We start from the raw sequence: 23322 nt of genomic DNA on the forward strand, positions 1-23322 counted from the left end.
GGGTATCTGGAAGAGAGGGGTTCATAGTTTAAACAAGTTCCATTAATTATTGCTACACTAGATAATTCTTCTGACCTTCCCATAGGCTCCAAGTAGTCTGTTGGCTTGGTATTTAGCTCAACCTAGGACTATATATATAAATGAACTTTTAGAAATAAACCATTCCATTTAGTGTAGGCCATTGGAGATGGTAGGGGGCTTATTTTCCTTACAATGTAAGACACTATTTCTTCTTCCTTTAAGGTTTCCATTAGACTGAATTTGATTTCCATAATATTAGTAAAACCAAAACCATGGCGAAACTGCTGCCAACACCATCACCTGAATTGCACACCACAACAAATAGTTTTCTTTATAGTTCTGAGAGGAAATTATTTTCATAATTACTTTAGAAACAGAAAACAGATTGCTTTAAGTATAAGCACAGAAGAAATCATCATTCTAGTTGGCAAAAGGGAAGAGGGGAATGACAACCTCATTTTCCTATTTTTTTCCACTTGTTTTTGGGGGTATAGAACTCTCAGTTGCAAAAGTCTACTGTTTGGGTTTTCATTATTTGCATAACCTTCTTTCTAGAGGCCTATTACCTGTTAGTTTTTCCATATCTCTTACAGTGTATATAAATCACTGTCCACAGAAACAGAACATGTATGCATTTATAGAAAACTCTAATGAAGAATATAATGCATATACTTTAGGTTCTCCTTGACTTCCAGTCCACTGTCAATATTATCAATTCAACTTCAGCACCCAAGTAAGTTAAGACATTAAACAGTATTCCATGTTCTACATTTAACTTGGAAATTAACTGAAAATTGAGTCTTTTATGGACAAGGCAAAGGTGTGGCTTGTTTGTTTCTACCAATAAATTTATACATTTGATGGAGATGATGACATTATTTGAACCGGGTTGAGGAGAAGCAGTATTATTGGCAAAAGCTCTCTCTGACAAATGTCTATCTCCTTTGCCTGCACCTTGGGAGCTTTGAGGTTGGGTTAAGCATGGCTGTGAGAAGAAATGGTGGAAATAGGAACTGGTGAAAACTAATGTGTGAGTGAAGCTTCACAGATAAAATTGATTATTCTATTGTGACTATGAAATCAGCACAATTCTGGAAACCAAACAGCATGGAGAAGTACAGCACCAGTTAAGGCTTCCTGTTTATTTTCATACATAAGACCCATTAAAACTAAGTAGTTGAAGAATAAATGGACAAGATGAGGTCCAGTCAACAAATAAGTGAAGAATATAAGTAAGTTCCTTTTTGATGTAATGTGTTCCTGGAGAATATATTATTTAAAATCTTTATCATAAGTTAAAATCAAGCAGCATGTGTACTTTATCCTGAATGCATATGTAGTGCTACCATTATCTCTTCTGATATCACTGGCAATCACAGATAAGGAATTAGAGTAGGTAAGAAGTGTAACAAGTGGGTCCTTCTCCAACCATGATGGCAAGGTTTCTCAAAATCTCTTTGGTAGAAGTCAATTTGAGGAATTTACAACTTAAGGCATCCAGATTTAAAAGAACTGACTTAATGAATGCACCTAAAACCCTTACAAATTAATTTTAAATGCACTAAACTGCAACAATGACTCTGGCACATTAAGAGACAGACTTACAAGGGCTTTTTTTTCCACAGTATAAATGACCAATACTGAACATTGGACAATTAGTGTTCATTTGTCATACTTTGTTCATAAGAAATTGCCCAGGATTTCCTTCCTTCTCCCTTCCCTTATTGCGATTTCAAGGAGAAGCTTGCCACTTTCACTTTAATGCTGGTTGTATTCACATTAGTAGATGATAATAGTGCTCCTCTGTGTCTAGTCCCTATTCAAGTGTTCAAGCGCTTTCAGGTGTGACTTCCTGTTGTTTTCTCAAGCTGCAGATACCAGAAAGTGTAGACCCTTGGAAGTTTAAGATGAAAAAAAACCTTTATGGGAACCTTTTTAAAGCGACCCCATTTAGCTGAGTTAGTATGTTTGAACTGTTCTTCCCACAAAACATGTTGTCAGATATTCTTGCCTATATTTCAATTCCCTCCTTCCTCAGATACATATATACAGTTCTATGACTTGGGTTACTTTCCCTCTGCTTCTTGTATCTCTCCCAGCCTGCATTGCAGAAATGTATACTTTGTTTCCTGCTCATTTCCCTTTTTTATTACCACTTGTCAGCATATCCTTTTCCCACCTTTACTAATTATTCCAAGTTGAGGGAGTCATAGTTTGTATTCACTGAAACTGAAATTTTGAAAAAAAAAGTTCAAAGATAAATGATAATAGTTAACAGGGATAGCACTTACTCTGTAACAGGCACTATTCTAAGCACTTTATATATATTGTATACATTAACTCTTGTTATCTCACAAAACCCTATGAGGAAATAGTATGATGATGATGATGATGATGATGATTTTACAGATCAGGAACTAAGGTACAACAAGGTTAAGTAATTTCCCCAAAATTCCCAGTTTACTTAATTGTGGAGCCGGAGTTTGGATCCCAGCAGTCTGGTTGAAGATGCTACTTTCTTACCCACTTTACTAAACTACTTTCTCACAGAAGAATAACCAAGTTTTAGCCTGAAGAGGTCTTATGGTTGTGAAGGGATGACTGTACCGTAGAGTCCTAATTAGGCACCAATCAATGAATAAAGCACTGGACAATAGAGTAACAACAAATACAAGTACTCGTCCTACTGCGATGTGGTGTCTCAGGTTTATGTTCATTTTAATAAAGTATTCTTCTTCATATATTGAATGTAAGTTTTGGACATGTTGAAAATTCTTCAATAGTTTGGAATGTGTGTACACATTTTTGTGCCATTTTCTATCACCTCAGAACTTAGGTGTTTCAAATGTAAACTTTGAAAGTTGTTCTATTAAAATTTCAAAAAGTTTAAATCTGCAATTTATGGTTTGTGCCACCATATGGAAAATAGCTTAAAATTTGAGGTAAAAGCATCTGAGATTCAGATGGGTATTTTTTCCAGTGGTACGGTTCTCCCCCTACTTCTTAAAATACTTTTCTTATCTTGTTTATAAATGATGCAATTTTATATTTAAAACATCTGAACTTTAATTTCTTTAATTTAGCATAGAGTAATATTTTTAAAGAAACAGTACAGTGATTAATAATTGGGTCTAACTTTCTTACACCATTCACAAAAATAAACTCAAAATGGATAAAGGACCTGAATGTGAAACAGGAAACCATCCAAACCCTAGAGGAGAAAGCAGGAAAAAAACTTTCTGAGCTCAGTCGCAGCAATATCTTACTTGACACATCCCCAAAGGCAAGGGAATTAGAAGCAAAAATGAACTATTGGGACCTCATGAAGATAAAAACTTCTGCACAGCAAAGGAAACAACCAACAAAACTAAAAGGCAACCAACGGAATGGGAAAAGATATTTGCAAATGACATATCGGACAAAGGGCTAGTATCCAGAATCTATAAAGAGCTCACCAAACTCCACACCCGAAAAACAAATAACCCAGTGAAGAAATGGGCAGAAAACATGAATAGACACTTCTCTAAAGAAGACATCCGGATGGCCAACAAGCACATGAAAAGATGCTCAACGTCGCTCCTCACCAGGGAAATACAAATCAAAACCACACTCAGATATCACCTCATGCCAGTCAGAGTGGCCAAAATGAACAAATCAGGAGACTATAGATGCTGGCGAGGATGTGGAGAAATGGGAACCCTCTTGCACTGTTGGTGGGAATGCAAACTGGTGCAGCCACTCTGGAAAACAGTGTGGAGGTTTCTCAAAAAATTAAAAATAGATCTATCCTATGACCCAGCAATAGCACTGCTAGGAATTTGCCCAAGGGATACAGGAGTGCTGACGCATAGGGGCACTTGTACCCCAATGTTTATAGCAGCACTTTCAACAATAGCCAAATTATGGAAAGAGCCTAAATGTCCATCAACTGATGAATGGGTAAAGAAACTGTGGTTTATATACACAATGGAATACTACGTGGCAATGAGAAAGAATGCAATCTGGCCTTTTGTAGCAACGTGGATGGAACTGGAGAGTGTTATGCTGAGTGAAATAAGTCATACAGAGAAAGACAGATATTATATGCTTTCACTCTTATGAGGACCCTGAGAAACTTAACAGAAGACCATGGGGGGGGGGGAAGGAAAAAAAGTTGGTGAGAGAGCCAAAACATAAGAGACTCTTAAAAACAGAATAAACTGAGGGTTGATGTGGGGTGGGAGGGAGGGAAGGGTGTGTGATGGGCATGGAGGAGGGCACCTGTTGGGATGAGCACTGGGTATTGTATGGAAACCAATTTGACAATAAATTTCATATTAAAAAAAATTGGGTTTAGATCATATCTGAATTATATTTCAAGCTCAGCCATTTCATATCAGTGTAACCTTGGACAATTAATCATTTTAAGCCTCAGTTTCCTCATCTGAGAATAGGGTATGATAATAGAATCTCCTTCGCAGAGCTGTTGTGAAGATTAAATAAAATTATGCACAAAAAGTTTTTAGCAGAATGCTTGCACAAAGTAAGCATTCAATAAATGTTAATTATGTATATAGCAATGCAGTAACTTTATTATGAATACTTTAAGTGTTTACACAACAAACCCAGCCTTTAGATGGTATGTATGTGTGTGTGTATATATATATATAATATATATATATATATATATATATATATATATATATATATATATATATTATATATATATTTGGGAGTTGATTGTCAACTTTTACACTGGCTTAGTGATGAAGTGCCTAGAGTTCCTTAGGTATATGAATTCAGCCCAAAATGACTCAGTCATTTGTCTGGATTGTTGCAGCAAAACCCAGGGAAGCCCTTTGCTATGTTCTCAATAACACAACACTTAAGAACTTTTGCTTTCTTTGCTCATCTTTTGCAGAAGAAAACTAACAAAAGGCAACAATTGCCTGGTGTTCTGATGCTACTGGAAGTATAAATACCCTCATGATAATATTTTCCCCACATAAGAGAAAGGTACTGATTTGTCCCCTACTCAGGAGGAAGACTTTTTTCTCAAGTCAGAGCTGGTTATTTTGCATATGATATTAAATTTACACATTAGCTCTGGGTAGCTCTGTGTAGTCTCCCAGCAGTGATTTGAAATAGTTATCTCGATGACACACTTCCTCTGTTAAGATTCACTTACATAAAACATAACATATGGGGCGCCTGGGTGGCTCAGTCAGTTAAGCTTCCACCTTGGCTCAGGTCATGATCTCACTTTTCGTGAGTTCGAGCTCCGCATTAGTCTCTGTGCTGACAGCTCGGAGCCTGGAACCTGCTTTGGATTCTGTGTTTCCCTCTCTCTCTCTCTCTGCCCCTCCCCTGCTCGTGCTCTGTTTCTCTCTCTCTCAAAAATAAAGAAAAACATTTATAAAAAAAAAAACCCATAACATATAGAATAAAAAATTTAATAAGGTTTCAAACAGAGATTTAAATATGTTTCATTGATATTTTGTTACATATTCATTACAAATATATAACAATGTTACATATTCATTACAAATGTATAACAAATAAATTCTTTAGAGTTTATAGAAGCAAACATAACATGTAAATTTGTTGCTTTTAAAAGAAGCTTCCATGGGGCACCTGGGTGGCTCAGTCATTTAAGCATCTAACTTAAGCTCAGGTCATGATCTCACTGTTTGCAAGTTCGAACCCCACATCAGGCTCTGTGCTGACAGCTCAGAGCCTGGAACATGCTTCCAATTCTGTGTCTCCCTCTCTCCTGCCCCCGTCCTGCTCACGCTCTGTCTCTTTCTCTCAAAAATAAACATTAGAAGAATAAGCTTTTGTGAGGAAATTAATGCTTAGGTAAATAAAAATTGAAGTAATTCTTAAGTAATTTGAGAAACCAGCCATCAATAAAAAGAACCAGCAAATAAGCAAAATAATAATATTTTGTTAATAAGCAAAATAATCAGTTTTTTAACAGAAAACAAATCTTTAATGCACACTAATCTGTTAGACTACTTCAGAGTTGGTAACAATGAACATTTATATTGCTTAACAGTTTATAGATAAGTATCACATACCCATTCATTTAATAAACATATATGAGCACCTCTGATGAGCCAGGCACTATGGTTGGCACTCAAAATAGCATTTTGATGGGGTACCTAGGTGGCTCAGTCAGTTAAGTGCCCAGCAGTTTGGGGTATGATATATTAAAAGTTGACAAGTGCTTATGTTTTATGATATGCTTTGAGAGTTTCTTTTTTTTGTATTTCAGTTAGTAAATGTCCATTTTTCCTCTAATCATCTGATTTTAACTATTACTTCTTGGATTTTGACTAGTTTTCTTCTTGCTCCAGTGATCTTCCTTTTCCGTATTTGCTTCCCTTGGAACTCATCTACAATTTAACATTGAACAGAGTAAGAAAAAATAATTTATATTATAGAAGGTCATTTTATAGCCAGTTTCCTAAGAGAACATATATTCCACTGAATGGGTATATATCTATAGGCTTTAGCCAGTTAAATTCTCAGTTATATGAAGGCTTTCATTTCACATTTATTGCCTTGGTCAATCAATTTTTTAAATTTAAGTATAGTTGACATACAAGGTTATATTAGTTTCAGGTGTATAACATAGTAATTTGACAATTCTAATCAATTTCTTTGTATTGTTTGCCTAAAAATGAACCATAGAGGGCTCCTGAGCGGTTCTGATTAGAGCTTATATTAAAGGCTGCAATCTCAGTTGGCTGAGGGTTTCAAATAATTCCATTTGTTACCATGGGTTTTGCTTGAATTCCCATTCTGAAAAACAGTCCCTTAAATGGTCTGGACATTTTGTAATCCTGCATAAGATTGCCAATATATTTATTGATTTTAATTAAAATTGTATCTGCATTTCACTGAAAATGTCAAAGTGGAATATTTGACCTAAAGTCACAGATGACCATCCTTCCCCTCCAAATCAAGTATGAATTAGGAGAAAATATACATTTTCCATTAAATCTTAGAAGATTACAGCATTTCAGAGTATGAGAAGCTACAGTTAGGCCCCAAATCATTCCACTGGAATAGTGGCACCTAAAACTTCTTGTTCTGATGAGATATGGTATCTATACTAATTTTGTTCTCTTATTTGCTAGGGTGATCTGCTCTTACCTGGAAATCATTCATACACTTTGAGTAATGTCTTACTTTTTGTGCAGTGCTTCTCTCCAAGGGTATTCTGTTTACTGAAGCCTTTATGATGTTATATTACCTCATGCAATTCCAAATTACAGGGTGTTGGTTAACAAGAATTTCTTTGGCCTTGTGGAAACCCAGGGTTATTTAGAAATAGGTTTATAGAAGACATGAAAGTCAAGATGCGATAAAAACAAACTCTCCATGAAGAATTGTCTCAATCTCAAAGCATACATAACAAGATTAGAACTAACAGTTATAGAAAGAGAGTAATAAAAATATCAAGAAAACCCAAGGAGACAACACCTGGCCTCTTAGATCTAAATTAATAAATCTTTAAATTGTAAGTATCCCTTAATGCAGCAAAGGCAGACCTAAGAGGGAGGGATATTGCAATACATGTCTACTTCAAAAAACAAGATAAGTATCAAATATACAACCTAATCTTATGCCTAAAGGAGCTAGAAAAGGAACAGCAAATAAAGCCTAAAGCCAGCAGAAGAAGGGAAATAATAAAGATTAGAGTAGAAATAAATGATATAGAAACAAACAAACAAAAAACTCAGCAGTATAGATCAACAAAACTAAGAGCTGGTTTTTTGAAAGAATTAATAAGATTGATAAACCCGTAGCCAAACTTAAAAAAAAACAACAACAACAAAAAAAAAAAAAACAAGAGAAAGACCCAAATAAAACCATGAATGAAAGGGGAGAGATCATAACCAACACCAGAGAAATACAAATTGTTATAAGAGAATATTATGAAAAATTATACAGCAACAAACTGGACAATCTGGAAGAAATGGACAAATTAATAAAAACACACAAAAACCAAAGCTGAAACAGGAAGAAACAAAATTGGAACAGATGCATATCCAGCAAATAAATTCAATCAGTAATAAAAAATCTCCCAACAAACAAAGGGCCTGATTGATTCCCAGGGGGAAATCTACCAGACATTTAAAGAAGAGTTAATTCCTATACTTCTCAAACTGTTCCAAAAAATAGAAATGGAAGAAAACTTCCAAACTCAGTATATGAGGCCAACATTACTTTCATTCCAAAACAGACAATGACCCCATAAAAAGGAGAATTACAGGTCAATATCCCTGATGAACATGGATGCAAAAATTCTCAATAAGATACTAGCAAATTGAATCCAACAGTACATTAAAATTATTATTTACCATGATCAAGTGGGATTTATTCCTGGGCTGCAGCGGTGGTTGAATATTATTAGCCAATCAATCAACATGATAATAAAAGAAAGGATAAGAAACATATGATCTTCTTAATAGATGCAGAAAAAAGCATTAGCAAAATATGGCATCTGGTATTGATACAAACACTCAACAAACTAGGTATAGATGGAACATACCTCAGTATAATAAAGGCCATATATGAAAGAGCCACAGCTAATATCATCCTTAAGGGGGAAAAACTGAGAGCTTTTCCTCTATGGTCAGGAACAAGACAGGATGTCCACTCTCACTATTACTATTTAACATAGTACTGGAAGTCTTAGCCCCAGCAATCAGACAACAAAAAGAAATAAAATGCATTCAAATCAGCAAGGAAGAAGTCAAACTTTCACTCTTCTCAGGTGACATGATACTCTATGTAGGAAACTTGAAAGATTCCATAAAAAATTGCTAGAACTAATACATGAATTCAGCAAAGTCACAAGATATAAAATCAACATGCAGAAATCTGTTGCAGTTCTATACACCAATAATGAAGCAGCAGAAAAAGAAATCAAGGAATTGATTACATTTAGAGTTGCACCAAAAACCCTAAGATACGTAGGGCTAAACCTAACCAAAGAGGTGAAAGATCTGTACTCTGAAAACTATAGAGCACTTATGAAAGAGATTGAAGAGAACACAAAGAAATTGAAAAATATTCCATGCTCATGGATTGGAAAACAAACATTGTTAAAATGTCTATACTATCCAAAGCTATCTACACATTTAATGCAACCAAAGTACCACCAGCATTTATTACAGAGGTAGAACAAACAATCCTAAAATTTGCATGGAACCACAAAAGACCCTGAATAGCCAAAGCAATCCTGAAAAAGAAAGGCAAAGCTGGAGGCATCCTGATTCTGGACATCAAGTTATATTACAAAGCTGTAGTAATCAAGACAGTATTGGTACTGTCACAAAAACAGACACATAGCTTCATGGAACAGAAAAGAAAACTCAGAAATGGACCCACAATTATATGGCCCACTAACTTTTAACAAAGCATGGAAAAAAGACAGTCTTCAACAAATGGTGTTGGAAAAACTGGATGGCAACATGCAGAAGAATGAAATTGGACCACTCTCTTACACCATACACAAAAATAAATTCAAAATGGGTGAGAGACCTAAATATGAGGCAGGAAACCATCAAAATCCTAGAGAACACAGGCAGCAACTTCTTTGACCTTGGTTGGAGCAACTTCTTAGACACATTGCTGGAGGCAAGGGAAACAAAAGCAAAAATAAACTATTGGGACTTCATGAAGATAAAATCTTCTGCAAAGTGTAGGAAACAATCAACAAAATTAAAAGGCAGCCTATGGAATGGGAGAATATACTTGCAAATGACCTATCTGATAAAAGGTTAGTATCCAAAATCTATAAAGAACTTATCAAACTCAACACCCCAAAACCAAATTATCCAGTTAATAAATAGGCAGAAGATATAAACAGGCACTTTACCAAAGAAGACATCCAGATGGCTAATAGACACATGAAAAGATGCTCAACATCACTCATCAATCAGGGAAATATAGATCAAAACCATGATGAGATACCATCTCACATCTGTCAGGATGGCTAAAATTAACAATACAAGAAACAACAGGTGTTGATGAGGATGAGGAGGAAGGGGAACCCTTTTGCACTGCTGGTGGGAATGAAAACTGGTGCAGCCACTTGTGAAAACAGTATGGAGGTTCCTCAAAATGGTAAAAATAGAACTACCCTATGATGCAGTAATTGCACTATTAGGTTATTTACCCAAAGGATACAAAAATACAGATTCGACGTAGTACATGCACCCCAGGATTATCAACAACAGCCAAACTATGTAAAAAGCCCAAGTGTCCATCAAGTGATGAACGGATAAACATATAGATATATAGATATTATATATACAATGTAGATATAGATATACAATGGAATATTATTCAGCCATCAAAAAGAATAAAATCTTGCCATTTGCAAGGACATGGATAGAGCTACAGTGTATTATGCTAAGTGAAATAAGTCAGTCAGAGAAATACAAACACTATATAATTTGGCTCATGTGAAATTTAGAAAAAACAAACAGATGAACGTATGGGATGGGGAAAAACGAGAGTGAGGGAAACAAACCATAAGAGACTCTTAATGATAGAGAACAAACTGAGGGTTGATGGAGGGTGGTGAGTGGGGAATGGGCTGTATGATTGATGGGTATTAAGGAGGCCACTTGTTATGATATAAGGAGCCCTGGGTGTTGTACGTAAGTGACTAACCACTGAATTCTACTTCTGAAGCCGATATTGCACTGTATGTTAATAAACTAGAATTTAAATAAAAATTTGAGAAAAAAAAACTATGAGTATCCCTTAAGAAAATTTTACCAAGTTTATTTTCTAGAAAACTTCTAATGGGAAGGAATCCAAATAACTAAGTGTAGAGTCTGTTGTGTATTGATAAGTTTCCAATGGACTTTAACACTTAAGTGGTCAATGGCTAATTTTACTCCCTAGTATTTTTACTAAAATTTTAACCCTAATCTCTGGTAACAATTAAGATATTACTACATATCTGAAAGATCACATTAACTATATGACAAATCTAGTTTGAATCTTTTCTAAAGTTGTCAAAGTACATTTATTTTTCAGTATTGCAAATAGTGATTGCAGCCTGTTCCATCTTTTCTTTTTACATTTCGGAATTTCTAAAATTTGAAACATCATAATATATGTGTAATGTTCTATTGCTGAAAGCTCCAAATCTCTTTGCACAAAAAAGGGATTTAGTAATGTGAGTGCAGCCCTATACAGGGAGTAGGTTGGCTTTAGGATTTTTAATGCCTATAGAGGAATTTTCTTTTTTTTCTTTTTTTTGAAAAATTTTTTTTTCAACGTTTATTTATTTTTGGGACAGAGAGAGACAGAGCATGAACGGGGGAGGGGCAGAGAGAGAGGGAGACACAGAATCGGAAACAGGCTCCAGGCTCCGAGCCATCAGCCCAGAGCCTGACGCGGGGCTCGAACTCCCGGACCGTGAGATCGTGACCTGGCTGAAGTCGGACGCTTAACCGACTGCGCCACCCAGGCGCCCCTATAGAGGAATTTTCAAATAAAGAAAAAAAAAAAAAGAAAAGAAAACAACTTTCCTTTAAAGTCAAATCTAAAAATTTCAATTACAAGTTACCAGAGATAAATTATTTTAACACACATCTTAATAAACATTTCTGTCAAAACACCTGTTGAACACAATTTAGGATTTATCTTAAAAAATTTTTTTATGTTTATTTATTTATTTTGAGAGAGAGCAAGCGGGAGAGGGGAGAACCCCAAGCAGGCTTGGCACTATTAGTGTGGAGCCCAATGAGGGTTCAAACTCATGAACCACGAGATCATGACCTGAACCAAAACCAAGAGTTGAGTTTAACCCACTGAGCCACCCAGGCACCCCAGGATTTATCTTTTAAAAAGCTGGTAAATATAAACATTTCTGTCAGTGCTTTTTGAAAACCTCTACTGCTTTTCTATTCCTTTTTGAAAACCTCTACTTTTTGTGGAAGCTTTTTCTGCCTCTATTTTCTCTTCTCAATTGTCCTTTTTTGCTCCTTCTTCTTTTCTTCCCACAATAACAACGTAGAAAAGATGATTTAATACCTTTTAAAAGTGTTTTATGGTTGCATGAATTGTAGTCTATTATGTTAGAGTCACTTATCACTGTATTCCAAAAGCAACTATCATCACAACTTCTTAACACTTTAACTCCATACAATTAGAAAATTGTAACAGTATGAAGCGATTCAAAGGATAGTTCTTACTACTTGTTTGATGAAATGACAAAAGGAGAAAATATGTTGAAGAGAGAGACAGGAAAATCCAATTGAGAACATTTATGTCTTATTAAGGGGAGGGGAAGCCCACCCACTTTTCCTTTTTGATACTGCTATGTACAAGATCTAAATAGAATTCAGTAAAGATCTAAAATTATTTGCATTTTGGAACGATATTGGAGAAGTGGCCATAGCTGTATCATTGGTAACGTTTTGTAAGGAAATGAAGCATGGATTTCACTTTATGAATAACAGCCTGTAAAGAAAAGGAGCACAGGAAAGGAAACACCTCGATTTCAGAGAATCAAAAGCTCCACAGGAGTCTTAAAACAACTTTGCTGCAGTGATCTAACCACTTCATGCTGTGTGGAAAGGACCATGCCTTTTCCCTGCAATGTACCTTGCCTAGACATTTTGCTTATCGTGAAATCTAGTAGTGGGTTTAGGGGCACTTGACATGTGGGGGAAGAGGAATCTTGAGCTACAGTGCAGGACATGGAGCTGTAATTACTGGGCCATCAAAGCCCATAGATGAGGGAAGAAAATGTAGTATTAAAGAGTGCAAACCCTTGCTGTTCTCTCATATTCTGTAATGACTGTCTTGAGTCTTACGGGAACGTTTCCTATCAATTTTTTTGCCAGGGATGGGGCAGGACAATCTTGAAACTAGGGAAAGGAAACAGAGAAAACTGAGTCTGTTCCTAGACAGTGAAGCAAGTGCGGTAAAATGAGGCGTCAGTCCACCACCTGCAAACCAAATCCCTTAGCCTACTTTCCAAAGTGATTCATCACAGGCTCACCGCGCCTGCTAGTGCTTAGGATTAGGGTTAGCAACCTGCAACTCTGATCTGAGTGCGGTTTTGAACGCTGGTTCCTTTGTGCGCTGAGTATTGGAGAATTTACACCAAGCACTCTAGGTGGGCTGAACTCACTGGAGTCTTTCTCCTGGAAGCTGGGTGAAGCTATCTAAGACCCACAGAGTTTAGGAGCAATGTGCAAATGGAATTGGAGCTGCCACCACCCTTTCAGGAATTGAATCCAGGTGCAGGGTGGTTCAGGGTTGCGGAGAGGCATGTTTTGGACTCGCGCTTTGTGTTCCCACATCAACGTTGGTGGGGCATGGAGGGGGAGGGGCTTATATCCCAGGCCACTTTGAGAGCTCTGCGTGATAATTGGACGTTCTCTCCTCTGCCTGCTAGGCTGGAAGCAAAGGAACCACACCGCCCCCTTCTCGAGCTCCATCCTCCTCTACCAGGGAATCCTGAAAGGCCTCAGGTAGTTGGGAGGCCGGCCAGAGAGTCTCCACCTCCTCGCGGGCAGCAGCCATTGGGCGCACTCTGGAGCCGAGGCGGGTGGGGTCCATTGGCTGGGGGACGCTGCCAGTCTAGTAAGAAGGAGTGTTGGGGGTGGGTTCTCCGAACGCAGCGCGTCCGGGCTACTAGCCATTTGCTGCGTAGTGGGTGAGCGTGAACGTGAGTGTGAGCCGGGCTACCATAGACTTTAAAACAGTTTGGAGAGAGCAAAGCGCGCCAGAGTGTGGGAGCGAGTGCGAGGAGACCTAGAGAAGACAGGGCGAGAAAACAGGGCCCAAAAACCTCCGATTTGAGACTGAATGACCATGGCTGTCTCCGTACCTCCGGTGATCTCTGCAACTTCCAGCGGTGCCGGCGTCCCGGGGGGCTTATTTCGGGCAGAAACCTTGTACTCGACTCCTGGGGAGCCTCCTCGTCTCACCCCTAATATGATCAACAGTTTCATGGCTAATAACCTCAGCAGCAGCGCCAGGGGTGGCGGAGTTGGTGGAGCCACCGGAGGCAGTGGCAACACCAACACCGAGTGCAGGATGGTGGACATGCATGGGGTGAAGGTGGCTTCGTTCCTGATGGATGGTCAGGAACTGATTTGCCTGCCACAAGTCTTTGATCTCTTCCTTAAGCACCTGGTGGGAGGGTTGCACACGGTGTACACCAAGCTGAAGAGACTGGACATATCCCCCGTGGTATGTACTGTGGAGCAGGTCCGGATACTCCGCGGTCTGGGGGCCATCCAGCCGGGGGTGAACCGCTGCAAACTCATCACCAGAAAAGACTTCGAAACTTTGTTCACCGATTGCACCAATGCCAGGTGAGATACTCATTTTTTAGCTTACTCTTCCCTCTTTGCCCTCTTCTGCATGTTTCATCAACAGCATCCAACTTTGTAGAGTGCCTTAACTAGATTGCCTCTACTCTTCAGGCTGTAAGTCGGTGGGGAAAGGGGACTAGAAGGACTCATTAATTGTTCTTCCCTTCTGGTCTCCCCGTTCAGTGGCAGGGCATGGGTCTAAGTCCCGCACAAACTTCAGTTTGCTGTCCTCTACTGAAACTTTTCAGCTTTTCGTCCATATCTTGCATGGCTTTTTTGGCTGCTTGTGGTTGTTAATTTCTCTATGTGGTTTTCATTCCTCTTCTGTGGCCATACGGGTCGGATAGGTTTTCTCCTGAACACAGACACCAGGGGCTTTCCGGGGGTGGGGGGGGGGTGGGGGGGAGAAGGCTGGCAGAGCTGTAAACTGGGCTCCTAAATTGGCAATCCAGAATACAGCATTTGGGGGAGGCAGAGGGTCTGAAATCTAGAATCCAACCCAGAGGGTGATTCTTTTCCCATCCTGTGTGTTTGTTGTGAGAGTGCACGGCGGCGTGTGTGACGGTGGTGATGGTGATGGTGTGTTTATAAGTGTCTGTGTATGAAAGAGAACAGAGACAGAGACACACACACACACAGAGCGCAAGAGTGCGCGCTAGAGAGAACGCATGTGTGAGCCAATGCAGATGCCTGCTGGGCAAAGCTCCCCGGTTCAGGATACAGGAAAGTCGATGGATCCCATTAAAAAAAAAAAAAAAAAAAAAAAAAGAATGACAACAGATGTCACTTTCCTGGGGTCGTCTCTTTTGGGTCATCCGCACAGGGCAATGTGGGGAATGAAACGCTGAGTCTGGGAACTGGTTGAGGGTTGAAGTAGAAGTTGGAGAGGATGCTTCCAGCTCTTTCCCACCGCCAGGCAAACAGTTGGAAGGATCCTATTCCCCCACAGAGAGTATTCCTTAAATGATGATGATGACCAGCTTCTCTGGTTGTAAGTGTACCTTCTTCATATGACAGTTTAGAAGTACATTGTAGAACAAATGTCTATTCGCATGTGCCCATCAGCAAATTGTATTCAGTATTTTCCGAGTTTAAAAAAAGAAAGTGAAGTAAACTATATTCAAGAGTATTTGACTTTTTAAAGACCTGTGAATTAGTCCTCTTAGTGTTTTTATTCCATCTCTGGGCTGGTAATCATGTTGTTAAGCATGTACACATTCGGCATACAAACCAAGAAATCATCACTGGGTTAAAGAGAGCAAAGGGATTTGTTGTAAAACAGCACTACTGTTGATCATTTTGCAGAAAACGTCTGCAGAGGTGGAGTTTCTCACAGGGCAACTTTAAATCATAAGAGCCCTGGATTTACCAACTAAAACTAACTGAATTGTCACATCTGTTGTAAAATCCAAATTACTATGTATTGTTGAAGTTTAGTGACGACTTGTAGACAACTGTTGCTGACTGCTACAATAAAGTAATGCTACAGAACTTACAAGGGAACCTTTCTTCCCCCACTTTAAGCAGTGTTCTCCTGTGTTCTAGCAATTAAACAGAAACCTGTTTTATGAGAACTTCTAGGTGATTCATATCTGGGGCTTATAAACCTGGTTTATTAGATCAAATTTTCTCAAGGTAGATAGATGGCCTTAAAACACAAAGAATAACTGCTCCCTCAATAAAATAAGCAATTATAAGTTTTAAGAGTAGAAAGGAAATTTTATTTTGACCACAAAGCACTGTACTAACATACGAACTCAGAAAATTACCAGGGACTTAAGATGAAAGTCATCTAGTTCATTTGCTGCCATTTGAAAAGACACATTTAAACAATTGCAGACATGAAAACCTATCTCCCCCACCTCCACTCTCACTCCTCCTCCTTCCCTTCCCTCTTCTTTCTTACAAATACCCATTCTTAAAGTGGAACAATTATTATATGCAAGAAATTTGCCCTACTTCAATAATTAATTTACACATCCTTGAGCAAAATCTATGACTTTCATTTAAAAATAAATAGATTAGTATTTTAATGTGACTTTGATACTTCCTCTGTAAATAGAAAGTTTTCTTTAATTAATTTATACTACAGCTACTTACTGAAGGGAAAAATGATAGATTACTCTGTATCAAGAAGCAGGTGTTCTTATACTATTTTTGGACCCTAATATATGATGTGTTTTTAGGTTATTATTTAGTTCAGTTAAGTTTTATTTACTCCTTATCACAGCATTGGCAGTGCTAACTTTTTTGAGGGCTTTAATTGCTTTTGTATATGTATATGCATGTATACAGGTGATAGGGAAATATTAAAAACATAAGAAGAAATATGTATGAGATATGATGCCTGTGCCTCCTTTTGCATTTATTTGTTTATGGGGATGTTATTTATTCACGTGCATTGTATATGAGTGACAAGTGTTACAATATATAATTGTAAAAATTTATGAAATATATTCTGTGAATGCAGCCCATGAATGGAGATGAGGAAAACTACTAGAAACACATCTATAATGCAATTTCTAGATAGTAAAAAAAAAAAAAAACAAAAAACCACAATATCTGGGAAAAATCTAATTACTGATAAAATAACATTACCCAATTTTATCAAAGCAAAATGCCCTCATAACCATGTTGTTAAAAGCTACAAAATGTGATAATGCTATATATAATGGATGCTTTATGACTTTAGGTAACATCATTTACAGAAATGTGTACCTTCAATCACTCCCAGTATCCAAATGATTTTATAAAATTGTGAGATTATTATTTAGATCAACATTATTTCTATGACTTTTCTAGTCCGTGAAAAGAAAGGTGAGGGATGTAAATATGAATGGGGTCCAAGAGAGACAAAATAAGGTAGATGAGACATGAAGCCAGTAAGAAAAAAGAGATATAGGATATGAGCAGGATGATGCTATGAGAGGAGGTAAAAGATGAATCAGAAGAGCTTATAGAGGTGCCTAAAAACATGAGCGATGAATCAATGGAGACTTGGCTAATGAAGATTGTCACTGAGGACTCAAGACTTCTTAGCTCTTTTGCTTAAAGGGGAAAATGAAAGGAAAGAGTATATATATGTTCAGTGAGTAGAAACTCTTATATGCTATTTTTATTTGAGAAAAAAATTCATCCTTATATCCTGATGAATAAATTCCCATAATGTATTGTTCAGTTGAAGGCCTATTTGTAATGGTGTCATTGGTAATTTTCTTTTCCTACACACTAAACATTTCTTCCTCTCTGTGTCAGTTAACTGGGGAAGAGTATAAGTCCTGACTTAGGGTATTCTAATTTGGAATGCTTCCTACACTATTCCAGAAGACACAAAATGGACCATTTTCAAATTGGTCACTTTCAAAGACCTTAATGTATTGCCACTAAGTGACATTTTGATTCAGCTCAGGACACATATTTATTTATGTGCGCTACCGAAAAGTGAATGAATAAAATACATACATGATTGTTTCTTTTACAGTACTGAGAGTCATAAGAACTCTATCAGTGGTTTATATTAATTATTTTGTTATTAGCTAATTTTCAAAATATTCCAAGTTGTCTTCCCAGAAAAGTATTTGGAAAATAATACTTGCCTCAGCTACTAGAGAATAGTAAGACTAAAAAAACTTCTTGACTATACATTGTTCTATTAAATAAACCAAGCTTTACATCACTGCAGTTCCAAAGGACTATACAATATTTTTCCTGGTTACTTTTTTACTTCAGAAACTAATTGTATGGAGATTACTTTCAGGACTATTAAGAAAATGATGATGAAAAGAACTAAAACAAAGTTATCTTGTTTTAGATTTTTTTTTTTTTTTTTTGGCAGATGAGTCACCGTGATTTTTTTTTTCATTTCTTGTGCAACAAAACTTGGAGTTTTTAATATCAGAGCAGGCAGATTCAGAAAGCAAATGTCTAAAAATCTCACTCCCATGCAATGAATTTTCCTTTCTAAATTCTTCAAAGTTTAATATAGCAGTAAAATATTAAATTAAAAATTGATATTCAGTAAATGTGAAAAATCAGCACATTTTGGTGTTATCTATTTTTATCTACCTTTTACCTATGTAAAAGTAACATTGTTAAATTTCATCAGCATTTACTTTCATTTGGGGATCAACTGATTAAATGTTATTCAGTCATTTATATAGTTAAATGAATGCTTGGAGAAACAAGAATGTATGATTAAGAAAACATTTTAGGGGCGCCTGGGTGGCGCAGTAGGTTAAGCGTCCGACTTCAGCCAGGTCACGATCTCGCAGTCCGTGAGTTCGAGCCCCGCGTCGGCCTCTGGGCTGATGGCTCAGAGCCTGGAGCCTGTTTCCGATTCTGTGTCTCCCTCTCTCTCTGCCCCTCCCCAGTTCATGCTCTGTCTCTCTCTGTCCCAGAAATAAATAAACGTTTAAAAAAAAAAAACATTTTAACATATTTGGAGACATGACTCAACATATATTCAAAAGAATAAAATTCAGTTTTTATATTAAAAATTTAAATAATCCAATTGTAGTTAATTGTTATTTTGACTGTGTGAACAAAGCATAAATGGGCATCCATGTTAGAATAACTTTATGTGAATTATGACTTTAAAATAATTTAAAACTACTTTCAAATACAAGAAATGCAATTATTGTAAATACTCAATGATTTTGGCTTTGTATTCACACTCAATGAATATAATTCATAATCTACACAGAATAACAATTTACTTTGAAAATTGATGTTTTCATTCATAAGAAAGTTATGCAAAACCAGATTTTTGAAGAACTTGCATCACTTTCCTGGGCTAATATTTTGAATGACTTAACATTTGCAGAAATAATAAAAATGTTTTAGAAGTTAATCTGGGTAGTAAATACAGACTATTTATTTCATGGGCTAATGAGAGGATAGTCAGATTGTCTATTAACAGCAGTCAAATAGTTGTCAATGATCTTTTATTAGAAGAATGATTCAAGATTATAATTAAAGCAATTTAGTCGTGCCAGTGTACATAACTTCCACATGTACATTTATTTTAAATGTACAGTTCTGCATAACTAACAATTTTTGTATTTATCTAAATACTCTAACTGGATTTAATATTTGTCCAAACACTCATTTATTAGGTGATGGATATTACATTAAAGAAATGATGCATGATATGATGGAGAATTTCTTTGGATATTTATGTGTGATATTACCCTTAATGTATAGTACATGAATGCCAATAATTAGGAAGTAATGGTCTTCAGACAATGTTTTATATGGTTTCACACAAGAAATTCCTAATACTGTAGAAAATACTGTCTGAATTATTTGGTGCTTTCTTAAGTGATCTTTGTCTGAATGAAATCCCTATGTACTTTAAAAGTGCTTCAAGCAGGCAAATATAATTGTAAGAAACCTTAATCATGATATGTTTCATTTGGCAATCTATATCTTCAGGGTCACTTTATCTGGTGCACTTAGATACAAATGATTTAAGTTTATCCACTATATGCATTTCAAATATGTATTAAAACCACCATAATTGACCAAAAGTGAAAATGTTGTTTTCAGAGAAAGGGCATCAAACCTTCTCCCAAAGCAAAACAATTAGGTATTAATGATATTCTTGTTGCATATTCAAAAGGTCTTTTGTAGCATTTTCCCCTCTTTTTCTTCCCTTTTACCATCTCAACATGCAAAACTCTTCACTGTCACTTCAGATTACACAATTCTAAAAAGATAAAACAACATTTAAACACATTTGCTTTGGAAGGGAAAATGAGCATTTGTACCCAATAAGCCTGATTGTGGAACTGCATGCAAATTGCGTTTTGATTTATCTCTTTTACACTTTTTTTCCATTTGAATTGATCTTGCATTAATTTCACCAAGCGGCTCTGTGAGGCTGCAGATGTTGCCGTGTGTTTAATAAATCAATGAGACAGATCTGAATGAATCACTTCAGATGGATTCTCTGCTTGGTTTGATGTCTAGATGTTATTCTTAGCTTGTTATCATGACAGATGCATTAATGTTCCCATACTCTGCCAGCAATGTCAAAGAGATCGAAGCTTTTAAAGTGGCAGCATCCCTTTTTCCATTTTCTGCTAGAACAACTAAACGCATTTTATTTTATTTAGGAATCAGTGAAAAATATCAAATCAATGATGAGTTTCTTCATGGGAAAAAGTCTTAATTTTCATGCTATACTAATTATTCTAAAATCGTGGAAATCAATATGTTAAAACCTAAATATAGTGTAGCTACTTAAAAGTGCCCCCCACATTAATACTTAATCATGGTAGGAAAAATGAGAATAAGTAATATATGATTGGGACAAATTGAAAGTGTCACTATAAATAGAATAATGCTGTATCCAAATTGATTACAAAAGGGTGTTAGTTTTTAAATCCATACTAATAAGCTTGTTGGTTTAATGCAGCTGTAATATACTACCAAAGGATTCAGAACTCCTTCAGGATTTAATATTTCTTTTTAGTAGGAAGAAGATAGCCTGTCCATTGTATATGCATCATTCTTCACTTAGTAAAGCTGAAAATTTTAGAAAAGTTTATTTCAGTTTAGTATATTTCAGTTATTTATATTCTGTGTAATTATTAGTAAGTCATTCAGTAACAATAAATGCTACTTTTATAATCTAATTTCTTAGACTGTAGAAAAGCATAGGCACATCAAAAGAACTTTATTGTAATGCTAGTGAAATTTATTGTTTACATGCATTAAATATCATAATGATCATATTTTATTTCATTTAACCTGTGGCTTTATTACCTTGATTTTAGGAGAGAAACAATTCTGTCAATTGTTGTTAAATATTTTGAATTGAATGTTGTAGGTGTTATAACTTTTTAGTTAATCTCTGAGACAGGTTTTACTTTTTTTTTTTTGGCGGGGGGGGGGGAAGCAATATAGTTTTAATTTAGTTTTCACAAAGAGATACCAGTTGTATGTACCAGATGTCATCCTAAGCACTTTACATGTACCCATTTAATTTTCATCATGGTTCAATAGAAACAAAACTGGAGCAAATATAAACTTTGACTAAGAGAGGTACTTCAAATAAGGGTTCAGACTTACCATCTCAACTGAAGTGTGAAAATCTACTTTCAGTATCTAACATTCTCTGAGACAGGTTTTAAAAAAGAAATTCAATTTTTCTATGTTAAACTTTCTGAAGAATATATATTAAAAAATCAGCTTTTAGAGGTAGTTCCTCTTTGCAGGCCTTTACAGTATTCTTTCATCATAATTTTGTTAACTTTATTAAAACAGGAAAACTGGAAACACTGTTAATTGATACCGTTGCGGTCTTAAATTCTTCAGGAGAATTTTTATCTCCTCTATTAGGCTAATTTTAGAAGCTTAGAATACATGCTATTGTCTACAGTGTAAAGATAATTTTATAATGAAGTTTAATAAAGTTATAGACAGGAATCTTTTTTCAAATTTTGCTTAAAACATGGGAATGTTTTCATGATAATATTTTGCCACATCTTTCTTTAGAGCTAAACTTATATATTAGAATTGATGAAATTATCATATCGAGAATGTGAATATAACATAATGCATATTATTTTATGAAAAATTGAATGTAATAGAGAAAATTGATATATTTATCACTACCTATAATGATATTCTTAAAAGAGAATGGAATTTGTTACATAAACAAAACCTTGAATTTGTAATAATTTCTGAGGAATAAATTTTAACTTTAGTCATATTCATTGCAGAACTTCATTAAGCCTAATATTGTGTATATTTCAGGTACTTAATTCACATTTGTTAAATGAATACACACATGCACACATATACATTTATTCATTTTATCATAATTCTTTGCACAAATTGCCATTCCTTTGAAAAGCTAGGAAATAGTTACATAAGGTATGCAGTTATTAAAGACACTAATCCTGAAATTTTAATTCCATTATAAAACCATTTGTAATCATGCCATAAACTTTTCACAAATATACCTATAAAGGTATCAAAATCTAATATATGAAATTAGAATTTTGAACTGAAATATATCTTTAAAGAAAAGATGACTTCCTTATATTTCCTTTTAGTGAAAACCCACAGAAGATGCTCTAATATGAATAGCCAAGAATTAATAAATAAGGCAAGCCTACTACCATAAAATCATTCTCAGCTATATAGATTTATACTACTTGATATCAGCACCATGCCTAGTGACAGTTTACTTTTGATCTTTCAAACAGTAAATGCATGTTTATCCAAAATTAGTTGGTAAGAAGAGGGTTTTTCTCCCTTCTATCTATAACCTGTGAATAGAAACACAAATACTTAAGTATTATGATTTACTTTTTCCCTGTATAATCTCAAGATCTATGCAATGCAACATTAATTTTCATGAAGTATCCCCCATCCATTTAAAGGAATAACTTAGTTCTTTCAGGTGTAATTAGTTTTGAAGAGTAAAATTTCCTTTCATCTAGGATCCCTGAGGTTGAAGCTACTCATATGTATGTATTATTTTGACCCATTATAGTTATTTAGTTTATTAGAGGAAATTGTGATGAAAACTTTGCAATTACACTACTGGAAAAAAAATATATAGTATAGGAAAGTTAAAAACAATAATGAACCACAGTATTTTTATTGCTGCATAACCATTTTATTCTTAAACAAGTTGACTGCTTACTAGTGTATAATGTAGTGTGTATGTTAAGGTAAAAAACATTCCATTGCAATTGTGTCCAATGATCTTATCAGGTTTCTGGCAACTGTTAGCTGGTAACAGCATTTAGGCTACATTTAGTCTATTTGCTATTTATGTGATGAGTTAAAAAGAAAAAAGTAATATTGATCTGTCTCTGGATTAAAGTTTGAAATGGGCAACAGCCTAAACACAAAAGGCTTTTTTTTTTTTTATGATTTCTCAGCTTGCCATTGATCTCCTAGTTTTATTGCATTCATTATTTATTAAAAGAATTTGCAA

At 35.8% G+C, this 23322-nt stretch overlaps 1 protein-coding gene across 1 annotated transcript in view; it reads left to right on the top strand.

The window, feature by feature from the left end:
* Window positions 1-13663: 13663 nt before the first annotated feature.
* DACH2 (dachshund family transcription factor 2) overlaps window positions 13664-23322 on the top strand; it is an 804038-nt gene continuing 794379 nt past the window's right edge. The window contains exon 1 of the mRNA XM_045470953.1: window positions 13664-14366. Within this exon, the coding sequence (XP_045326909.1) occupies window positions 13855-14366 (512 nt within the window). The 5' untranslated portion in view covers window positions 13664-13854. The remainder of the gene's footprint in view (window positions 14367-23322) is intronic.

Source organism: Leopardus geoffroyi, chromosome X, assembly GCF_018350155.1.
Source record: "Leopardus geoffroyi isolate Oge1 chromosome X, O.geoffroyi_Oge1_pat1.0, whole genome shotgun sequence".
NCBI lineage: Eukaryota > Metazoa > Chordata > Mammalia > Carnivora > Felidae > Leopardus > Leopardus geoffroyi.